Source organism: Rutilus rutilus, assembly GCF_951802725.1.
Source record: "Rutilus rutilus genome assembly, chromosome: 17".
NCBI classification, from domain to species: Eukaryota; Metazoa; Chordata; class Actinopteri; order Cypriniformes; family Leuciscidae; genus Rutilus; species Rutilus rutilus.
In genome coordinates, this window is record NC_140230.1 from 11,986,876 (window position 1) to 12,012,847 (window position 25,972).

At 37.2% G+C, this 25,972-nt stretch overlaps 1 protein-coding gene across 3 annotated transcripts in view; it reads right to left on the reverse strand.

The window, feature by feature from the left end:
• Positions 1–25,972, reverse strand: part of trak1a (trafficking protein, kinesin binding 1a) — a 79,776-nt gene that overhangs the window by 27,708 nt on the left and 26,096 nt on the right. Inside the window, exons 1-2 of one of the 3 annotated variants that reach the window (XM_084385857.1) lie at positions 16,935–17,229; positions 12,045–12,239 (exon numbers count right to left, since the gene is read on the reverse strand). In XM_084385857.1, the coding sequence (XP_084241983.1) occupies positions 12,045–12,239; positions 16,935–16,938 (199 nt within the window). In that variant the 5' untranslated portion in view covers positions 16,939–17,229. Of the gene's footprint in view, positions 1–8,332; positions 8,671–12,044; positions 12,240–16,934; positions 17,230–25,972 lie in introns of those variants that run through there. The other 2 variants (XM_084385859.1, XM_084385858.1) reach the window with 2 other exon arrangements.

The window sequence follows — 25,972 nt, forward strand, 5'->3', positions numbered from 1 at the left end:
ACATATTAGGGCTGTCAAACGATTAATCGCATCCAAAATAAAAGTTTGTTTTTACATAATACATGTGTGTGTGTACGGTGTATAATTATTTTCTATATATAAATACACACACATGCATATATACATTTAAGAAAATGTGTTATTTATATATAAAATATTTATATATAATATAAATTATATATAATATAAATATATATTACACAGTATATACATGCAAATATTTCTTAAATATATACATGCATGTGTGTGTATTTATATATAGAAAATAATTATACACCGTACACACACACATGTATTATGTAAAAACAAACTTTTATTTTGGATGCGATTAATCGCTTGACAGCCCTAATATATATATATATATATATATATATATATCTGGGGTGACTGTAAAATGTAACACTGCCTATAATTTCATGTACAGATACATATAAATAAAATAGGAAAAAAAGCCAATGACAAAATAGCAATAAAATAGCAGAATAACTTAGGAATTCCTGAAATTTTAAAATGTCAAGTCTTTCATAAATAAATGTATTATTTATAAATAGTACATTTATTTACAGTTACTACAATTCAGATTGTGCTATTGATATTACTATTGTCAATTACTAATAATCATAATAATTATAGTTATCATTATTATTATTTTCAACACCAAAGGCAATGTTCATGACATTAACAGATCAGTTTATGTAGTACAGTGACAAACAATTAACAAACCCTTACACAAGTGTGAGAAAAAAAGTTAATATTGACATTTAAAAAATCTGAATAAAATGTTGTCTAATGATATTAAAAGCAGGGCAGTCTTAAAGCAAAAAAGTGAAAATGTCAATCATTACAATAGTTATATAATGGCATCCAGTACGTGCAGTGCATGCTGGCATGCATGTTGTACCACTATGAGGGCGGTCTGTGCAGTGTTGACATGATCAACCTTATGAAAAGCTCTGGGACAGTGCACTTTTATAATAAACCCAAGCAGCATGTAACCTTAATTAGTCATAATAAAAGCTTAATCACATTTTAATACTTCTTCCTGAGACTTTATGATTAATACAATGAAGCTACAGTACATGATTCAAACTGAGTAACTCATCAATTTCCTTACAGCACTGACACTAATAAAGATGTTCTAACACAAATGACAGGCTGTGTGTTTAAGCTCATGTCGAATAACATGAAATAGGCAACAAATAGTGTTTAGATCTGGGCAGAGAAAAGAAGAAACCCAATAAGAAGGGGAATCTGATGTGTACATTTTAAAAGTCCTAACTAAGTATGTCATCACCAACCAAGGATGGAAAAACCTGTTTAGATTGTCTTATTCTGAGATCCAAACATTCTTGAAAGCCATTGAGTTACTTTGACAGTCCGTCTCTTTAATAGCGCACTGACGTTTAACATTTACAAGGATCAAACTGTCAAAGGGCACAGGTACTGTACCTTGCTCCAGAGTATACGGCTCTGCATCTTCACCATCATCATCCTCATCATCAGCAGCACTGTTTGAGCTCAAGTAAGATGAGGTAGATATTTCCAGTATCTCTGAAGCGGAGTCAAACTCAAAGTACTCCTCATTAGAGCAATCAAAAGGCAATGCCATGCTGTCACTGGGCTAGTTACGCCCAGACTGGCCCAGTCGTCTCAGGTACACAGCCATGAGTGAGACTGGGATGTTGGGCTGGACATATAACCTCAAAGATCAGATAGACGGTCTCTGACTGACACACCTGATACAGGAGACTCAATGCTTGGCGCTACCATTCAGATAAGAAACAGCAGGTGAGGTGTCACTAAAGTAGGAAGAAAAGAATGACTACACTTTTGCAGATCAGCATGCATTCATGTATAGGATTGAAAAGCTTATGAATGAAAACAATGAACAGATTGCATAAGGTTTTATGTCAAGATTATTCAAACTTGAAAGGAAATGCGACTCCCGCCCCCCTTCTGCATAGGACTGAATGGTACTTTCCACTGACGCACCATCGCAACCTATCAAGGCGTGACTGAGTTGTGTTTGACTACACCTGTTGTGTGGGCGGGGCCTGTTCATATTCCCTGATGAAAAGATTTCACATCGCCATAGAGAAGGCAAACAGGACATTTGACACAACAGGAACCATAAAATAAAAACACCAAAGACAAAATGACACACCTGTTACTATATATATATATATATATATATATATATATATATATATATATATACACACACACAGTTTAATTAAATACACACCAATTTCTTTCTTTTGAATATGGTATAAATTGTGACCATGTTTTGTTAGATTTACTCAATTACCAATCCTACAACTATTTAAATGTAATCTCACTCATGAGTATTCATAAGTATTTTATGAAAACTGTGATTCTGCCACACTTACATTTACTTTCTTTGTATAGACGCTAAAATGTGCAATACTGATGTCAGGGTGTCTACAGATATGAACAAGTTAAATTTAAGACTTTTTAAGACCTTTTTAATGCCACTTTGAATGAAATTTAAGACCAAACCTGTGATGGAAATACACATTATATTACATGCGTATATATTAGGGGTGTAACGGTTCACAAAATTCACGGTTCAGTTCGATACGATACACTTGTGTCATGGTTCGGTTCGGTACGGTACGTTTTTGATACAGCATAAAGAAATAAATGCCAGAGAAATTTCCTTGATTTAAAATTTTTATTCTTTTTTATATTAAAACTAACATCATAAAGTATGATATTTTTTTTACTTTGAGCAATTCTATAGCTATAATTGACTCTTCTTAGGAGCATATAAAACAAAACAGCTCCTTGAAAATGAAATGTCATATTGTAGTAGTTATAAACAAAGGTTTATTTTAGTTCAGATTAACATTTGAGGGCAGCAATTGTATTCATAATGTCAAAATAAAACCAACGTAATGTTACTTGAAGGCATTATAGCCTACTATTCCTGCCAAACTTATATGGTTGCAGTTAGTGTTACTACAGTAAATCCATGGTGAATGTTGCTGATCTGTGGACACTGATAGTTCATTCATGGCACAATGTTTCTTCCAGGTTTCCATGTCAGCGCTGTTTCATCCGTTAATAACGGAGAAATATGAATGCTTCTCACTAGATCTCGCAGCGATGTTATTACTTCTGTCAGTTCTGTGGCGAATACAAATGCTTTCTTTACTGGATCTCTTAGCGCTGTGTAGTAACAGTGTCGCATGATCACGATCGGCTCGCGCTGCACGCACTGGTCCAAAGTAAACTGATAAACGGTCCTTCAACCACACAATAACGAGCAGTTTCGTTCCGCTTGCATTTTACGTTTGCCATTTGATGTTGGGCAATGTTGTGGTCGCGCCGGCGTCTCTTACATTATGAGCGCGCTTTCCACGCGCAACGCGCCTATATTTGAAATAACGAAACAGCGTTACCAGAAAAAAACTACATTATCATTATCAATAGCTGTTTATGTAATAAAATCTGAATCATTCTCGCGATTCGATGCTTCACTGGTTATTTGACGGACATTAGGTCCGTCAGACTGGAGAAATTTTAGCGGTAACGTGACCAGAAATATTTAAGACCTATCAAATCTGAATTTAAGACATTTTAATACTTTTTAAGGCCTTTTATTAGGAAAACTTTATTTAAGACATTTTAAGACTTTTTAAGGACCCGCGGCCACCCTGGATGTATAGGCATCTTCTAAAACTTAAACCATTTACGTACAGTATGAACAACTTAACAGATGCACAAGTGCTTATGAATCCTTATTCATTACATGAATCTTTACTATACAATACTTATGTATAAACACAGACCAGGCTGATTATTTCTAGTTAGCTTGCCTCATAAAACTAAGCTAAATAACATTTCGTAGGAACGTGCTAAATCATTTTAGTTCATGATAGCGCTATATGGTGATAGACTTTAAACTCCAACAACTGGAGTGTGAAGACATGAGATGTTTGATAACAGCTGCACTTCTACACTTGTGCAACTCCACCTAGTCTAGCAATGCCACATGAATCACACAATGACAATTCAGTATGCCTTGGTTTGTTGTGTTATCACTCATTTTTCTTGTTACATTGACAGAATGAAAATGGCTTATAATTGCAATACAATCGCTGGTAGAAATTCCTGCAAATGTGGGCCTTCTGACGGACTTCATTCCAATGGAAACACAATAGCGTGACAGGAATTGTGTGATGGTACAATGGCTGTGGCCGTGAAGGAGGCGGGTTTCTCTTTAGAGTGAACTTAAGCCTTTGTGCTTTAACTCCTCTGAAGGGGAAAATGGAAAAGCAAGAAAAGAGCCAGAAAATGGTGAAGAATACGGTGAAGGGGTGGGAAAACTTTAGAGGGGAGGTGAAAGAGAGAATGGGACTGGGTGGGAAATGCAAAGGAGGTCAGACGGGAATGAAAAAGAATGTGTGTGTGTGTGTGACAGTGTGAGAGAGAGTGTGTGTGTGTATGTGTGAATTCTGCTCCCCCCACTAAAGTAATCAATATGCTGTGCGAGAGTGATAGAGAACCAAACCACAACACATAATGTGGGTCAACAAAAAGTAAAGTCCTGTATACTGTATCACCAGCTGTACATTTTAAACACAAACATATCATATCATCACATACACTGAGAATTATACAAAGCTTATATTCTGCATATTCTTTTAAGCCACAAATATTTCCACAAAACAAACTGCAAGATCCGGGCACTTGTGATCCACACGCAACAACCGCTGCAGTTTTTATATTAGTAATTATAAAGCATTCTGAAGCACTTACCATGATAAATGCTTAAACTGGCTTAATGTACAGTAAGAGACAGTGATATTAAAAGATCAAATTCAGTATACACACTATCGATGATTCATATTATAAATACAAGCAGATGAACACAGAAAATGATCGCAACATGCTAAATTGCACAAGCGTTATCTTATAATGGTTTTCGATGGGAAAATGCTTAACGTTAAACTTTTGTGCATTTAGTTAATTTGCTTGCCTGTATATGGTATGTTTTATTAAATTCATCTTTCCTGTAGCTTAAACAGCACGGCGTAGTAACGGCACAGTCATGGGTTTGATTCAAAGGAAAAATAAAGAACTGTTAAAAAAATAAGGTGAATACTGAATTTGGGGTAGCACTTTGTTTTACAGTCCTGTTCCCCATGTACATACTATGTACTTTATTATAGTAGTTACAATAACTGGGTAATAAATAGGTACTAACCCTGAACCTACCCCTATCCCAACCTTAACCCATGTAGTTACCTTATATTAACCAGTACTTTCTTAGGTAAGTACACTGTAAGTACAGGTAAGTGCACAAACTGTAAAATAAAGTGCAACCGAATTTGGTCTTCCAATAATCACAGTTTTAAATGTATTAAAGGGATAGTTCACCCAAAAATGAAACTCGCTTAAAATTTACTCATTCAAGATGTAGGTGTCTTTTTTTCTTCAGTTTGCCAGAAAAGAAGATTTTTAGTAGAAGCCTTGGAGCTTGGTGATTTGTATAATGCAAGTCAATGGCTACCGTCACTCGGAGAGTAAAAAAAACAAAAAAAAACTTTGATTAACAATAAAACACGCAAGTCTCTGTTGTAAACAAAGCGTCAACTCACATATGAGTTCGCTCCTGCACATACGTCCAGACTGCCATGAACGCGCTTAACACCGCTTGCCAAGGCTGTGGATTACAGGTCAAACATTACAATGTTGTAAATAATATTCAGTTTCTTGCACAGACTGATTGTTTTGCTTCATAAGACCTCAATGAATCGTCAGGAGCAATGGGTATTAATTTTGTTTTGCCTGTATGTTGTTTTGACTCTCAAAGTGACAGTAGCCATTCACTTGCATTATAATAATCACCAAGGGCCAGGGTTTCAGCTAAAAATCCTCTTTACTGGTCAACTGAAGAAAAAAAGACTCCTACATCTTGGATGGCCTGAGGGCTTAACTATCCTTTTATATCACATTAAACGTTTTAGAAGTTCAAAACCTGCTTGGAGTGCTCTTTTGTTCTTTTAATATCACTGTCTTAGTGCCTACCTACAACAGTCAGTGTGTTTGAAAACACGTACACATCCATCTAGCACTTCTGGACTGTTTATCACTGTCTTTACACCAGATTAAAGGGATCCATCTCTGTGGTTGGTTGATGGCAATGTGTTAAAATCAAGACTGAAAGCTATCCATAAAATCCATCACAGACCAGAAAACCAAATAAACTGCATATGCACAACTTGACACCAGAACTTGCATAATACGCTGCATGGAGACACAACATAACAGTAAATGTCTGGGATCAAAACAGAGCAGTTTTATGCACAGGATTACGTAACCATTCTAATTCTAAGGAGAAGTATTATAAGGAAGGAAGGATAAGACGGCCATCAGTCAACAGAGACCAATAAAACATGCAGCAAATCTAGATCAGAGTGAAGTGCTGTGATATAACCTGCTGCTTGTGAAACAGACTTCATAATGCCAACGCATCATCGATGGCTGATCTCAGATTAGCGAGAGACAGTGTTGATTAAAAAGAGCAGAGCATGACTAAATGTCTGTGTGAACAGAATCATTTCCCTGCTTTGAAATAAGAAAAACAATCACAGATCACGTCACAGTGATATTAAAAAGGGTTTTGAAAGAACAACAGACAAATGAGATATGATGTCTATGAATATTCAGATATAACTGAGTAGGGTGTGAATGTGGTTTAAACCTGAATACAGACAGTCATAAACTTATGTGTTTCTGCTTTCAGACTGAGACAAGTGAATACATGTTATTGGGCAGTTCTGCTGAAAAGAAACACTTTTCAATAAACTTTATGGGTAAAACTTGGACGGACGGACGGATGGATGGACAAGTGGATGGATGGATGGATGGATGGACAATTGGCTAAACAAATGGATGGATGGATGGATGGACGGACGGACGGACGGATGAACAGATGGATGGATGGACAAGAGGATGGATGGATGGATGGTCAAGTGGCTAAACAAATGGATGGATGGACAAATGTCTAAACAAATGGATGGATGGATGGATGGATGGAACTGGATGGATGGATGGATAGAACTGGGTGGATGTATGTATGGATGGATGGAACTGGGTGGATGGATGAACTGGATGGATGGATGGATAGAACTGGATGGAACTGGGTGGATGGATGTATGGATGGATGGAACTGGGTGGATGGATGGAACTGGATGGATGGAACTGGATGGAACTGGGTGGATGGATGGAACTGGGTGGATGGATGGAACTGGATGGATGGATGGAACTGGGTGGATGGATGGAACTGGATGGATGGATGGATGGAACTGGATGGAACTGGGTGGATGGATGGAACTGGATGGATGGATGGATGGAACTGGGTGGATGGATGGATAGAACTGGTTGGATGGATGGATGGAACTGGGTGGATGGATGGATAGAACTGGGTGGATGGATGGATGGAACTGGGTGGATATACACATAGCTAACTGGACTGATGGATGGATATATGGATATATGCAAGTATAATCTATGGATGGATAGATGGATGGAACTGAATGGATGGAACTGATGGATGGATGGGTGGATGGATGGATATACAGATAGCTAATTGAACTGATAGATAACGGATGGATTGATTTGACGTCTTGATGTCTTTATCCATCTTGTTGAATGTATGGATGTATCATATGCATCTATGGATGGAAGAAACTGGATGAATGAGTGGGTGGATGAGTGGGTGGATGGATGGATGTGTGGGTAGATAGGTAGATAAGATGCTGTTTTTGATCTTTCTCAAAAATCATGCTGGATAACATTCATCAGGTGGTACACATTTGTGAATTTCATGTCAGCTTGAGTAGTGCTGTCTTTCAAGCAGAAGACATTATGTTCATTTTTCAAATAAACTTTTCACTCAAGTTGAAACAACAACAACAACAACAACAACAACAACAACAACACAAATTGGACTTGAACCCCACTGTATATATTTTTTAGTCATTGCACATGCACTTATCTTTTCAGCATTATATAAAGATTGTGACTTATTAATGCAAGTCATTTTAAAGCTTTACCCTGGTGCTGAGTCTGATGCAACACAGGAGCTGAGAGGCCAGCTATACTTAGTCACCCTCAATGTTTCCTCCACCATTCTTACAGTACGTCTCAGCCCGAATCGGATTTCCATATTCTTTCACAGTCTCGTCCATGGCAGACCATGTTACCAACCAACTTTTCTGAAAGTGTTTAATTCTCATGGGTGATTCTCCCCACCCCTCTCTCCCCCTCAGTGGCAGCGGACAGGATTTTTCCTTCTTACCGTCAGCGCACTCTTCATAATACCAGTCCAGCTCGTAGTAATCCGCCTCCACAAACCTCTGCATGCTCAGTCTCCTTCAGTCGCGAGCTGGAGCCTCTCCTGTCCGGAGTCTGAGGTCACACACACATACATGTACCCACGGCCGCCCATTCTCCCAACAGCTCGGTAGCCAGGTCCACCACTAACTAATCACAATGAATTCCACACACACACACACACACACACAAGGTCAGAGAACAAGAGATGATGGAGAGAAAAATGCAGTGCCCCTAAAAGCCAGCAGTGTTGCGCAAGAAACTGCACTGCTATAGTCAAGGTTGTATCACACTCTGGAGGGCGGGGCTTACCCAAAGCCAGCCAATCAGAGCACACTTCATCAGAGCTGCTCTCATCATCTCTAAGCATTCGTCACAGCCCAACCCCGTCTCCTCATCTCTCTTGTTTCCAAGGCGCCTCCCTTTGGAGAGGTTGCCATAGCAACTGGCTCTGACTCCAGACTGTGTTGGTGTCTGCACGTGCTCTGTTGCTTAACTTTCCCTTTGTTTTTTCCTCCTGCACTCTTCTATTGCTCTTTTCTGCCACACATATGGCAGCAGTAGTGCTGCATGCATGGGATATTTCATTTTGCTCCTCAGCTCAAGTGTAAGTGGCTGGTACAGTGATGGCAGGCTTTTGCTGTCTGCATGCCAAAAGAAGCAGCTGACTCTCTGCAACTCACTGTGCCAAGAACAGATACAAATAGGCTGGTAAAAAAAAATAATAAAAAAAAAAAAAGACCACAAAAAGCCTTGGTTATTTATTCTTTACAAAGGTTTATTCTTTGCTAAACTAAACACTATTGAATTAATTTGATACCATTGGTTGTTTGACTCTTCTGAACACCACAAACTATTCCTGAACGGTACGAATCATCCAATCACAAGCTTGCGTTCAGCTGTGATGTCATTTTCCTGTGCTGTGGACCTCCTATTGATGACTTTCCAGTTGCCACCTCATCGGCTGATACCAGCAGCAGGCTCATACTGATGACATCATGCTGGTTGGATAATGGATTTATGGAGTTGTGTGATATGAGGAATGATTGGATGAGGATGACAAAGGTGAAAATCATGTCTATAATTACCATGGGTGACCTTTTTTTTTTTATATATTGAACAATTTTCATAGTCCTGAAGAAAAAAAAAGTCATAGTTGTTAAAAATTGTTCACAAAAAAAAAATGCAGCAATTTAGCACAAAACAAATCAGCAATTTAAGAATAAATCCAAATCAGTATCTTACAATTGTATTTTACATTTGAAATAAAACAAATAAAAATTAAATAATTTGCATTTACAAGACATTTTTCATATTATGTAAAGATGCAGATAAATGAGAGATACGTGCCAAATCATCATGGAAATGATGTCAAAATGCAAAATAGGAGCTAAAAATAGGCTTTATTCAATCTGTATACAAATATATATTTTTATTTAGTGATGATGAATCGTATGACTGATGAATCGGTCGGCCTCTATACCCGTCACTTTATTTGTCAAATGAAATGGTGGGATAACGTAGCACAGCTTTACGCGAGTCTTTTTGCTTAAAAAAAAAAAAGTTCCAAACAAACCCACAATCAACTATTGTGCTAGCCTGACGTCGTCATACTCAGATTTTAGTCAGAATATGAGTCTGATACTGTTCCATTGGGCTGTGATTAAGGGCCGTGTTTCAACCGAACCAGGAAAGAAAATGCCTCTGCACTCAATCGGATAGACCTACAACCAATCAGAGCAACGGAGTAAGTGACGTATGTTCTTCATTCGCCTTTCCGATCGACAAATGCCTGGATGCAGTTCTCTGTACCTCTTTTAAATTAATGCGCTGCCGATAACTTCTATAACAGACACGATGGCGGAATCTACACATGCTGTTTCATAAACAAAGTTCGGGAGGAGCATGTTCAAATAATCAATCCAATCAACTTGTCATCAAACAATTACCATGTCTACCCTATCAGCATGAGAGGAAGCATATATTTATTCACTGTCAACTCACCTAACATTCCTTGACAGTTTTCAGCATCCCTCCACTCACTCTTGGCCTGTTCTTCCACAGCCAGGAATACGGGGGGAGTACTTTGGGTTTGGGCCGAATACTGAGCCCGGAGCCTCTCCTCGGACAGTACGCCAAATACGCGTTTATTCTATGTGACTTATTTGTAAGTGTGAACTCGTGAAATCTCAATTCTCCAGCGGCTGTCGTCTTTGTTGTAAATGAATTCAACCCAAGCGCTCTTTGGTGACGTGGATGATTACGTTACTGTTGATCATCCGTCCATCATCATATAAAGCCCGCCCTGACAATTTGATTGGTCCGAACAGCTCTGGTTCGAGCATAATTGCTCCACAACGGATCAAGTCCAGACCGAACTTCCCGACCTAAAAATGTTTTGGGGGTGGGGCTAAGTTCGGCTGGCATCCAGGCAACTATTGTGCATCTCCAAGCGACAAACAGTAGTGGCGTCCGTTTCTGAATGAGTTGGTTTTTAACAAAAAAGAACTTTTGCATATATTACATAACATGCACTGAGAATAAATTGGTTAAAATCATGTTAGCCACAGTCCCTCTCCAACTCAGAGTTGGGCCTCAGTTTGTGCTATTTTTAGCTAAATCCAGGGCATCAAATCCAGGGCATCAACTCCTAATGAACCAATGTGAATAACAGTCAAACACACTGTAAATCTGTGATTTACACTGTACACTGAAGGACAATAATCAAAACCAGCATTTTGGAACATGTTTACATAGGCCTATCCATGTAACACAATTTTCCAGGGAAGCTAAAACCTCTACATTGTTGGCTGCAGTTATTTTACTATTTCAACACAGGTGGTTAAAAAGATTGAGAATGTAAGGTCGACTGCAAATCTTCCTGTTAAATACTGAATACATTTTTTTTTTGCATGTGGTCAAATGGTAATGACCCAAGTGTTCAATCTCAAACTCAAGGACAGATCATGGCAAAGGAACTGACCTCATAGAGCTATCAGACCTATAAACTCTGGTGCTGTGAGTGACAGCAGACTCAGCCAGTGACCAGCAGTGTAGGGCAGTTTCCAAGCAATGAGACCCAGTGTTGTGGCAACCAAACACAGCTGTCACATGGCAACAATTACACATGTATTAGCCAAGTTATATCTCAAGTTTCATGTAATGAAGCATTTAAAATCTTCCAGCCATACTATCATGAAGATTTGAATGGTTCTACTTTATTCAAGACTTGTTGAAATAAATGGTTGTTTCAACTTAAAATAGTAAGTATTCAAACTACCTTAAAAGTTTAGTTATCTTAAAATGTGAAGTTGTACTATGTTTTAACTTAAACTAAAAAAGTTTAGTCAACTGAAATATCCAAGTTGTCTCTAAGACTAACTTTTGTTTTTGTTTTAAGTTGAAACAACAATTTTACAGTGAAATGTTCAACCAGTGCAATGCTCACTGGTAACCCTTATGTAAAAGCATTGTCAAAGCATGTAAGAATGGTGGAAAGCATGCATGTATGTGTGTCAGTGCATGTGTGAGATATTTGTTGTTACTATTTTGAGTAAAACAGTGTCAATGGAAAAAGACAACTTCATCATGGGTGACAGAGAACGAGACAGGAAAACCAGTGGATGTATGAGAGAAAAATAGAGGAACTGGATGAGAGAGAGTGATTCTGTGCTTACGGAAATATTTGAGGGTCTCCTCGATCTGTTCTGTGGTCAGGTCGAGGTTGACGTCGGGTGAGATGAGAGGAGTGTGGAGCCAGTCGTCGTGGTCATAGCCGTATATCGTGTCAGCTCTCAGCTTATAATGAGGCAACTGCTCCTCAAGCAAACTGATGATTTCCACCTCAGGAAGATCAGTGCTGTTACACACATCTGACAAGGAGAGAGAGAAAGATGAGAACAATCAGGCGCCAGGGAATGGAGATATTTGCTCAATGAATCTGACTAGAAGAAGAAGAAGATTAAAAATAACCATGTTTCACATGGTACAACCATGTTTTCTGGTACTATGGTAGTCTTTGAAGTCAGTGCATTTGCAACAACATGTGACAATTTTTATTCAATTTTTTTTCCCCCACAGAATTGAAATAAAATTAGGTTTTAAATTATATAACAACAAATAAATTGTTCAAAATGAAGTCAAAAACACTTTTTGGTAGTTATGGGTGGTGGTTACTCTTCTAGGATATCTGTGTGAACGGTAATTAGTTAATGCATTAACAATACATTTGTTACAGTATTTATTAATCTTTGTTAATGTTAGTTAATAAAAATACTGTCGTTCATTGTTTGTTCATGTTAGATCTGCAGTGCATTAACTAATGTTAACAAATACAACATTTGATTTTAATAATGTGTAAGTAAATGTTGAAATTAAAATGAACTAAGATTAATAAATGCTGTAGAAGTGTTGTTCATTCTTAGTTCATGTTAACTAAAGTAGTTACTAATGTTAGCTTATGAAACCTTATTGTAAAGTGTTACCGTATGAACTTCATACATTCACATAGATATACAAAAAGGACTTTATACATTCACTAAAAACCAGCTTGGGGTGGACAGGGTTCCATTTATTGCAAAAATAGCCCAGAAACACCCATACACAGTGCATAAAGTATTCAAATACGTTTTGGGCTCGAAATATATAAAAAAGTACCATGGTATTGCCATCTGATACCATCACTGATCTAATGTACCACCACAGTAAAATACCACATACATTCTTTAAAGCCAATGAAGCATGTATGTTTGTAATAACTGTGTGATAAGAGTGTAATAACACCAACAATTTACTAGATGTGCCATCAAAGACACACGCTTGGGGTCAAACTAAATGCAATACATGAAAAATACATTAAGTGTGAATCTAGACTGACCTCTAGTGGTCTGATGAAGAACTACAAAACTAAGTTTAAAATTTTCTGATAAAACCTTTTGAGTTTCTCATGAACACGCATATAAAATGGCAATATTTTAAAAACGACAAGCCAGAACAATAGATAAAACAATGATAAAACCCACAGATGGTGGAAAAATACTGAGCTTCAACTTATTGTTTAAGCACGCACAGCTTATCTCGTTTGAATTCATAAGCACACAAACATTACGTCATTACATTACAGCTAATTATCAAGCGGCCACAGTCTCAACAGAATATTTTATTCTGCCCATCCTCCCTTCAGACAACATGCTGTTGTTCAACACTGCAGCCTCTCCTCCGTCAGACAACCAGCCTTTATTCCATCCACCAATATCATTATAACCCTCTTCTAGTGTAGGAACGACTAAATTGCTGCAAGCGGATATGTAGGACTGAAATATATGTGGTAAATAAGAGACTCAACCATCATGTGTGATGGAGGCCGCATGCTTGTGTTTAACCGAGCACAGGGGTTTAACCTCTAGAGTGGGACAGGCCTTGTGGCTACATTACTGAGAGCACACAGAAACAATGCAAACCCATTACACCGGTAATGCCAAAGAGATAAACCACTGTCGGTCAGCCGAGAGAGAGAGAGAGATAATTAGAGCGAGAGAGAGAGAGAGAGACACTGGCATGTAGCACAGTGCTGACTCCTTGACCCAAGATAAAAGCAGGTGTTCACCTTTAGACAAGGTCACCAAGTTTGTGCCACAAATATAAAGCAACCTGACAATGAACTTTGCATGATTTTAAAGCTGCTGTTTGTAATTTTCCGTTAAAATACTACTTTAAAGTGAAGAAACATTTGGTACACAGCAGTAGAAAGCGTTTGTCAGTCTTTTATTTAAGTGCTTATTACAGGTATGCTCACACATAGTTCCAAAGCAGGTTAACTGGAAAAATTGCGCTTTTTATTGTTTTTGAAAGTCGCATGTTAACCAAGGCTGAATTTATTTGTAACAGTAAAAACAGTAATACACTCTCAGAAAATAAAGTACATAATTGTCTCTTAAGGGGTACAATGGCTTGTCACTGGGGCTGTACCCTCAAGGGTACAATATTGCACCTTAACCTTTAAAAGAAACGGTACATATATGTACCTTTTAATGCTTTTTGACCCTCAAAAAAGTACATATATGTACCTTGAGGTCCAATAATAAGCCCTATGGGGTACGTTAGTGTAGATTGTACCTTGGGGGACAGAAATGGACTCCTACTGTACCCCTATTTCTGACAGTGTATGGTGAATAATTATTACAATGTAATGGCTTGTCATTTTATTACAATTTAAGTTTTCTATTTTAATATATTTTAATTCATTCCTTTGATGGTAAAGCTGCATTTCAGCAGCCATTACTCCAGTCTTCAGTGTCACATCATCAACTATTTGGTGCTCAATTATTAATAATGGTTCTTATTATCAATGTTGAAAACAATGTTGTTTTGCTGCTTAATATATATTTTTTTTAAAAGCCATGATACAATATTTCAAGGATTCTCTGATGCATAGAATGTTCAAAAGAACAGCATTCATTTATTTTTGTGTGTTTTGTAACATTATAAATGTCTGTATTCTTACGTTTGATCAAATTAATGCATCCTTGCTGAACAACGGTGTTAATTTGTCTTTTTTTCTCCTTTTGTGCCGTGATACGTACAATAACCAATGCAATAAAACGCTCCCAGATTCATGTTCATCTGTTTCAGAGAAAATTCGAAATGCTTTTAGCACCACTCACTGAACATTTCACTTGGAAAGTGTCAAAATGTGCAAGAAGCGATGTAATATTTAGCAGAAATCCAACAGACAGACTGGGGTAGCATTGTTCACTCTAGAACTGAACTTACTCATGCACATTTTCAGGACTAACACCAGCATTTTCGGCGAACCCCTATGAGAATGGAACTATTCTGGAAAGGTTTCAGTGTTCTGGATGTCATCATCATCGATTTGTACTTTAGTCACTGACCCTTTGGATACCCACAGCAAATAAAAAAGGGGATTGACTTTGGTTAATTCATGCAGCAAAGATGTTGATTGAACGGGACGGTTTGAGATTTAGATTAAAAAACATGGTCATCAACCCCACTGACTGTGTAAATGTAGCCAACTGTTCAAGAAACAGTAGCATCTCTAAAAAAGAGAGGGAAAAACCAAACATAATAGGGTTTAACTTCCCTCCTGTTCTGTAGTGCTGTGCTGAGATAGAACTGTATGGTTCAGACAGTCTCTGGAAAGCATGGGGCCCATGAGAGGGAAACTTACTCTGTATTGCACAGAACACATATCTGCAATATAAACAGACTGAGAATGGAAATAACATCTGTACAAGTGCAGTGAAAACATGGATTTTTTTCAGATTGATGAAAAGAAAATCTGTACACGGGTATCAGATGAAGGTTTCGTTCTGTTAAAATCGGACTAAAGAGTAGTCTTTTTATTTATAAAGTCAACTGTAAAAAAAAAAAGAAAAAAAAAAGAGCTGGTCTAAACCTGTCAGGACTTTGCTGAAATGAGAAAAAATAAACAGCAGCACACACTCTAGCATTACCGTACATAGATCACAAGATTAAACTAATAAACAGACCCAAATTGTAAGATTTATGACAACAATCAACAGCCTATAATGGTTTACAGGAGACAGATGTGTGTTGAATAGTGTCCTTTTGCCATGGAAAGCGACTGCATGTTTGAGTGTGTGTGCTGGAAGTGGATGACCAGTGATTATTTCAGGCTTGTATTTTTACAGCAACAGAACTAGTGAAAGCATGCTGTCCTTCCAGTCTCCTTCACCACTGAAGAACATTACCTACATGCATTTACGGTGGGGTCCTATTTGTAAATTAGCGATTTTATTATCAATTTTATTAGGATAGAATATATTATCAAAACACTTTCAGTGACAAGTTGAAATTTTTATATATAGTTGCACCAAATACTATGAAATTCTCGCACACATAAGCACATTTGGTTTGTTAAGCTGCAAGCTGTTTCAAAGAGGCATGAAATCTACAAGTTTGTGTAAAACCTTTTAATATTCAACATGATTCGAAAAATATCCAGATCTTGTGCTTCAATGGAAACATGAATGTTTGACCTTTTGCACAAAGTACGCAACATTGTCAACATATTTGCTTATTTGTCCTTGTCTATATTTTACATCATTTTTATGGTTGTTCAATTCCAGGTTTTAATGCAGATTTAGATTTTAAATCACAGATTTTCAATGTGAAGCCAGACTTTTAAATCCCACTTTATGTGTATTACAGACAGACAGACAGACAGATAGACATACAGATAGATAGATGGATACACAGACAGATAGATAGAGACATATAGACATAGACAGATAGATAGATAGATAGCTCAAATAAAAAGAATGAAAAACTACACTAAAATCCCTAAAAGTAACAAAGAATCTGACAGAAAATGTCCAATCCAAGATAAAATTTCTCTTTGAAGGCATAGTACAAACTGCCAACTTACAAAGTCACAGTTCAATGAACCCTAAAGACCAACAACTTGGCCTTAACCCTGAATCACAGAAGGACATCTACACAAAATCTCTGTCTACAGTGAGACACCAGAGAAAAATGTGGCAGAGCAAAAGTCCAGTGAGAGAAGAAGCAGTAACGTTACTCACTCATGGTGCTGCAGCCACGGGCACTCCGTTCACTCGCCCAAACTTACATTTTCCACTCCTTCAAGAACGGACACGGCGTCGAGAGAACGAGTGATTATGAGAGGAAGAGAGGGAGAGTGGAAAGACGAGGGAGGAGGCAGTGAGCAAACGCGGACACGGCCCAGCCATGTCTGGCATGCTGATGACACCAGTCACATGGCCCTCACTAAACATAGACTGAAGCGCTCTCGGGCCAGTTGACTTCAGCGCTCATTGTTCCTGTCCTCCTGACCCTGGATCAGTTTTCTCTTTTCGTGAAAAAACACGTGTGACTTACAGTTCTTTGTGCTGAACGGGCTGCAGATCAGGGGTTTGGGGGTGTGTGTTAGACAGGAAGTTAGACAGCCTCAGGGGAACTGCCTCAGAGATAGTTTAACAGCTGTTCAGTGTGTTAGGAAGAAAGAGAAGAAACCTCAACAAAACATATGCATGAATACACAAATGAAATTTTAAACTAAAATCTAAAATAAATTGAATATATAATACCCTAATAATAATAATAATAATAATAAACAATTTAAATAGAAATAAATAGCATACATACAATAGTACATTAAGCAGACTCGCAGAATAATATATAAATATTTTAACAAATATTTAAACACGGAAATGATTATAATTTTTTAATTAATTATTTCCACTCAAATTGTCATGCTGATAATATAAATGCAAATATTGTTATTAATTATAAAAAAGCAAAACAGCAGCATTTTTATATATAAAATAAACACACACTTAGCTATCTAAATGGAGACATTCCACATACGTAATGTTTTTATATTGTACAAACTGTATATTATATCCCCTTACACTAACCCTACCCCTAAACCTACCCATCACACAAAACTTTCTGCATTTTTAAAAAAACGTACTTTATTTTTCATACCAGATTTACAAACGAGGACGTCCCCAAAGTGAGGTTTTTGGTATATATATAAATATATATATATATATATATATATATATATATATATATATATACACATATATATACAGATACACACACACACACACACACACACACACATACACATATATACATATTTATACATATACATATATACACACACATATATATATATATATATATATATATATATATATATATATATATATACATACACACACACATATACAGTACTGTGAAAAAGTCTTAGGCATGTTAATAGTTATTTATATCTTTTGCTGTAGTGTGTCAGTAGGAAATATCAGTTTACATGTCCAAACATTCTTTTTGCCATTAATTGTAATAATCCAGTGAGATTTGTGTATGCACAAGGAGTCTGACAACAGCCGGTATGATCTGATCTCACCATCAGTGAGTCCGTCTGTGATTACATGAAGAAACAGAACAAACTGAGACTGACTAAATCCAGAAGAACTGCGGGAACGTCTCCAAGATGCTTGAGGAAACCTTCCTGCAAAGCTACCTGAAAACCTATGCGCAAGTGTACCTGGACAAAAGACGTTTTAAACGCAAAGGGTCGTTACACCATATATTGATTTGAATTAGTTAATAGAAGTTAAATCATTAATAAATTCAATTTGTGATTTTATTTTTCAAAATTCTAATGTAGAGTGTGTTATTTCTTGATAACAGACCGCTGCTAAGTATAACCAGAGATTATTTTATAATAAATAGTCTCTGGTTATAATTAGGACACAAACATGTTTGTAATAAGATATTAAGCAGCAGATTTTGAATTCTAATGTAGAGTGTGTTATTTCTTGATAACAGACCGCTGCTAAGTATCATTTTTTAAATCAATAAACTCCTTTTTAAATCAATATTTTGTCAAATTATTGATTTATTTGGTGGGTAGCCATATAAAAAGCGGGATTATCCCTTACATAGTAGACAAATGCTATAAAAAGAAAGCGGAATGGAGGTACGCAGCTAAAAGGCTTGATTAAAAGTACAGGAAAAATGATGCATTAGTGCACAAGCATTCGTTGAAAACCACTGACTACAGTGACTAAAAAACAATCGTTTATTGCTGTTATTAACTGCCATTATATGTAGTGCTTCACTTTGTAAACAGTAAACACCATTTAATTTAACTTATTTCTGCTGTAACGTTAGCGCTATTTTAAGCCATCATTTATGTTGCGAGCGAACTGATTGCGCAACCTGATGCTCGATACAAAATAGATCTAGTGTGACTGTCCCGAAGTTATAAACAAAGCTGTTTACACAGTAGCATTGAATTAAACTAGACTATACAATTTTCACATCTTCATATGATGAGGATATACAGTTTTTTCTTGCCGTGCTGATGTTTCAACTTCATCCGTGACACCAACGTGTTTCCTCTTCGTGCATCACTGTGGTACTTCCATGCCACACAAGCTCAGCTTTGCATAACTTGCAGATTACAGTCTTATTTGCTGCATTTAATGTAAAATACTCCCATGCCTTAGATAATTTGGGGCGCACACTTTATTTCTGCCGCCGATTGATCTGTCATTTCTCTCCGATTACTCTGCCATTTCGCGTGTGGGACTACACAGCGATGTCATGAAAGTGACGTCATCAGTAACGCTCCCCGTGACGTGAGCAGACCAACTAATCGACAATGACATTCGTTGACAACGATTTTCATAATCGATTATTATCGATTTTATCGATTAGTTGTTGCAGCCCTAATGTAATCACAGACGGACTCGATGATGGTGAGATCAGATCATACCGGTGTTGTGCCGAATTTTGACTCCCTGCCAAATTATTACCCCCCTCGTTGAAGTCAGTACCTGATTGCCTAATCCTAACCCCTCCCCTAATCCTAACCCCTCCCCCACGACTAATCTAAACCTACCAATACTAGGGGGGTAATAATTTGGCAGGGGTAGAAATTCGGCACGACACCGGCTGTTGTCAGACTCCTTGTGCATACACAAATCTCACTGGATTATTACACGAGCCCCGCCCCCCTTAGTTACTGTTGCTACGTCCGACAAACAAATGGTCAAACACGACCAGCGCGACAGATTGCCATGGCGGGAAAAGGTATACCCGTGCGTGTCAGTGACCTTTTTTGGAGCAATACCTCCGCGATATCCTCCAGATCGAGGCAAAGGGGGTTACAGTATGCAGTGGAGGGATATATTCAAAATATAAAAATACGCAATGAAGGAGACACGACTAACGTTACTATCGAGTATAATGCTTACCGGTCTCAAGCGAAATCTGAGAAACCCCATGACCTGTACCTCAAATGCAGCCTTGTGGACCAGTCATGCTCTTGCACTGCCGGATAAGTTTTCTTTCATATGTTATGGTCTATTATTGTCTATTGCAAGTAGCTATTTTGTTAAAATACAAGGGGATGTTAGCTAGCTAAACCTACATGTGCGTCAAAGCCATTCAAAGTTAACTAACATTTCTCTGTTGTTTTGAGAATAGCCGTTTTCATAACTTTGGTCGAATTTGTGTTCTTGCCTCTAGTTAGTAGATCTAGACAACACGGTAACTACGTTAGTTAACTGTTAAGGCCTCATTATACTTCTGCGTCGGACATACGCCGGAGCCTATACGCCGTAGGCAACGTGTTGGTTTTAATTTATACTTCTGTGTCGTTGTCCGCGTTGACGCGCACCTGGGGAGCATGTTACCCCGAGGGGGAGGTTCTGGCAGACCAATCACAGCGCTTGTGTCCGCGTAGAATTGACGCGTTGTTACATTTTTGGAGAGGTGCACGTCAGGGTACGCCGAAGGGTACGCGCGCTACACACAGCCTACGACGTAGCTACGGCGGCAGTTTGACGCAGAAGTATAAAACAGGCTTTAGCCTTACCTTTGAGCAGACGTATGTATGCTTCGTTATGTTCGACACATTTAACTGGGAGTGGGGCCGTCCACACTGTTTTATCCATTGTAGGCACCGACCGCTCACGTTGTGTTTTCGGCTTTGGGAATGGAAAGAACACAACTCCTCCAGACAATCTCTTGGGGTATCTAGTGTCCGATTTACAAACGCCGTGGGCGCACCGCTTCACCATCTTGCTTGGGGTCAATGTTTGTCGGACCTGCTCACATAGTAACGGTTGCTATGATGTGTGATTGGACAATGGCCGTTTTGGGGGAGGGGCCGGCGAGGTGTCAATTAATGGCAAAAAGAATGTTTGAAAATGTAAACTGATATTTCCTAATGACACAGTAAAATGTATTTAATAAAAAATTATAAAAAATGGGGGATATTAACATGACTAAGACTTTTGCACAGTACTGTATATATATATATATATGTGTGTGTGTATGTATGTGTGTATATATATATATATATATATGTGTGTGTGTGTGTGTATGTATGTGTATATATATATATATATATATATATATATATATATAAATAAACAAACAACAACAATGCTTTTGCTCAGATGATGATCTGTGACAAAGTCTTACAGCAATAACTTACTATAACTAGAATGTCTCTCTCTCTCTCCTTGCACAAGTCAAACAGATAATGTCAAGGTGGTTTAATGTCACAGACTGCTACTTTAGTTTGACATGAGCTGGAGTTCAGAACAGGGTGAAACTTTTGGCCACATGCTGCAGACTACTCTAAAACACACACACACGCACACACGCACGCACACACGCACACACACACTTTATACGACATAGTTTACAGTAAAAGTAGGGTATTTAGTAGACACTCTTATCCAGTGTGACTTCAAAAGTGCTTTAGCTTCACACATGACACTGACATGGTTAACAGATGGTAAACACACAATACAGAGAGTTATCTGATAGAAAACACTACTCATTAAGCGAAAGGAATTACGTTACTACCTTATTACCTGCACACCTAAAGCTCTAACTCCAAAGAAAGGACAGCATTTACAGATGAACAAAGTCAAAACAGGATTTTTAATTCAGCATATCAATTATATTGACTATTATAGACTGTTTAAAAATCCTGTTATTACTAAGTCTATTAAAAGTGGTGATTCCGCACCTGGTTATTAAAGCCTAATGCGTTCTCTCTATTTATTTAAGAACACAAAAGGTTTTCATGACTCGGCAGTAAGAACATGAGAGGACATGTGGGAAACGCAAACGTGCATCGCAACACATCCAGACGACTGCCATAAGGAGATGAATGGGAATCTTTGGGAAAGAGCCAATCAGATGTAAAGGCATCTTACTGTAAGTCTCTAATACATTTTGAAGATTTGCCAGTAAAATGGCCAGTTACTGTCAGAGTCGTGGCACAAAAGTATTTGCTCTCAACAGATGAGCTGTCAAATTTCTCATTCCCACTCTTTCCTCTCTATATCTGTAAATTAAGGCTGAAAAGCAGAATAATATAAAAGAAAAAAGAAAAAGAAAACAATACAATAAAAAATTATATACTATAATATAATAAAAATAAAAAGACAGACAACCAGTATGATATATTGAGCTTACTTATAATCTTTGACCAGCCTGGCCAAACCACACATTAGTGGTACATTCCCACGGCAACGGCAGTCAAACAGTATTTCTGTTTTGGGAAATCTGAGATAATCTTTGCTGTGACTCAGGACAGGCAGTGTGACCTTGGCAACTGTGCCAAAACAATACTAAAGTTGACTTTACAAAACTGTATTAACCTTAAACACACGTGTACACAACCTTGACCCTGAATGAGTGTGAGTGTTGACTTGACCAGTTTCTGAAGACAATAGTATTCAGAGCCTATTGTAATTTAACAAGTAAACAAGCTAAAACGAAAATAAAATGTGGCCAGAGGAAGAATAAGTGATGTCTGACATGTAACGTGTTCAATTGCAACACTAATGATGGTGTTACTAGAGCAAAGTACAGACAGCTTGACAGGTTCATTTGATGTCGCAACATCTTTTTGTACAAACTTCACGCATGATTTTTAAACACTGCGTGTTGATTTTTGCTACCATGAAAAGGGTACAAAACAGACGTGAAAACTCTGACAAACGTTTTCTTTTACTTTACCAACCAAATAATTATATAGTATTTTATTGTGTAGTCTATTGTTTCAATTGGTAATCAACCATTTGAATTTCCATTAAGTTACTCAGTTTTTTGTAATACCCATTTAAATAACAAAGGCCATATATATATATATATATATTTTTTTTTTTATAATTCATGTTGATTGGGACACTTTTTGCCTGAGATGAAAAAAGTGTCCCCACTAAACCTAAATTCACCAACACACATAAATAATGATTTATTGTATAAATATATGATTGATACATTATGAAAAACTATATGATGTAATCTTAATTTCAAAAGATGGTTAAAAATACAAAAACTGAAAGTTGAAGCTAACACCGACATACCACTCTCACATCCTTCACTTGCATCCTGTTAAATAATCAAGCTTTAATTAATAACGTTTAAATGTCTGAGCTTCCCAGAGCATGTTTCTGCAAATCTGACACATTCACATTACAACACAAGCATATTGTTGCACATTTGATGTTAATGCAATTTCATGTCAAAGACCGTAGCAAATGGACTGAATTAAAAAAAGACAAAACATGTAACAGAACTATTTAAACTAATTTAATGCATATGGGTCAAAGGTCAAAGATGAAAGCCAGCTCAGAGATAAGATACGCGTCTGCTCTTCAGACAAGTTTGACTGCTGCATCTCAAACCCTCATTAAACAGAACAAGTAAACATAGGTTATACTGCTCATAGCCGTTTGACCTGCTGTAAAAAAAAAAAAAAAAAAAAAAAAAAAAAAATTGTATATATATATATATATTAGGGCTGTCAAAAGATTAATCGCGATTAATCGCATCCAAAATAAAAGTTTGTGTTTACATAATATATGTGTGTGTACTGTGTATAATTATTTTGTATATATCAATACACACACATGCTTGTATATATTTAAGAAAAATGTGTAATTTATATATAAAAAAATTATATTTATATATAATATAAATGATATATAAATATATACAGTATATGTATGCAAATATTTCTTAAATATATACATGCATGTGTGTGTATTGATATATACAAAATAATTATACACAGTACACACATATATTATGTAAACACAAACTTTTATTTTGGATGCGATTAATCTTTTGACAGCCCTAATATATATATAATATATATATATATATATATATATATATATATATATACTTGAAAGTGGGACATAACGGCCGTCACATTAACCCTGGACATCCACTAGATGGCAGTGTGCCGTGATATTGTGTCCAGAGTAAAGAAAAGTAGGTTAAATGACCTAAAGCTTTCCATATGCTAATGAGCTGCCTGTGGCATTACAACACTCTAACCGACGTATCTTATCACAAATGAAAGCCAAACACTGAAAACACAATGCCAATGGGGGGGGGGGGGGGGGAGCGATGATCTCACTCATTCACCGTCTGTCCTTCAGTGGAGGAAGGACTGGTCACAAAACCCAACCACATTTCCTTGAAGCAATGTATCATCAAGCTGACTGAACACATTATTACCTATGGAGTACAGAGAGCTCTAACCAGGGTTATTGCCGTTAACTAAAATTAAAACCATGATAATGTATTATTTTTCATTACTTGAAATAAAATAAGCATTAACTAAAATAAAAAGTTTTTTTTTTTTTTTTTTTATAATTATATTTCATCTAGTTGGAAACATTTCTCACTTTCGTTTAGTTTAAAGGCACAATATGTAAGATTTTTTGGGTTTAAATATCCAAAAACCACTCAAAACAATGTTATATATTTTGTTGTACTTGCATTATCCCATTTTTTTCCAACAATGTTTAAATCCAGAGGAATCTGTAATTTTAACCAGTGTAACGGCCCATGTCAATGCTTCACCTGCCAGTAACGTCATATCCACGTTACCCTCGATTTCCAGTTTTACTTCCAAAAAGAGCACAGTCCTTCGGATGAGACGTTAAACCGAGGTCCTGACTCTCTGTGGTCATTAAAAATCCCAGGATGTCCTTCGAAAAAGAGTAGGGGTTAACCCCGGCATCCTGGCCAAATTTGCCCCTTGGCCTCTGTCCATCATGGCCTCCTAATCATCCTCATATACTGATTGGCTTCATCACTGTCTCCTCTCCACCAATAAGCTGGTGTGTGGTGGGCGTTCTGGCGCAATATGGCTGCCGTCGCATCATCCAAGTGGATGCTGCACATTGGTGGTGGTTGAGGAGATTCCCCCCTTCTATGTAAAGCGCTTTGAGGTCTCAGAAAAAGCGCTATATAAATGTAACGAATTATTAATTATTAATTACTTCCGTAGAAACCATAGAAAATATCAAAGACGCTTTAATAAATTATGTGTCTTATTAGACAGGTGAGCAACTCTTTGGATACCTTTATCAACAGAAAACTAGTCATTGTTATATAGCTCATCACGGTTAGTCTTATTGTTTGAATATCTTGTTTTCTTGATTTACCATGAGTAACATGCTTGTACCATGCCTCAGAGACAAGACTATTTTGTCAAGTGGCTAACATAGCAAAATCAGAGAGAGCTTTATTATACACTATATTTTAAAATAAACTGCATACCATTTAGCAACACAAGTCATCCAGCTTTTATTAATATGATATTCACCGAGTGAACGCACAGAGTAACGTTATTACGACTTTCAACACACTCAAACGTATTTTAGTATGATTGTTTTGACCAGGTAAAACAGCGCTGCGTTACCCTTCAATTTTAATTCGCCAGATAAAGTGGCCTGTATGAGTAATAATTCATCACTTGCAGCTGTTTTATTCAAATGAAAAAAAGAATAATGTGAATTTAAGTGATCAAACGTAACTGTAACAAAGTTCAGGGAAGAAGGACGTTAAGCGTTAAACGTTTAAATGTAAAATAAACAACAAAACAAAAGGAGCGGCAGCGGTCGACTGCGGCATATAAGCATGATAAAAACAGCAACGTAAAATGTCCCAGGCTTCATACCACAATAACGTTAATAAAACTTTTTTCTTTTTCCTGTGGGATTGCTTTCCTGAAGATGACAACTCCCATGATTCCATG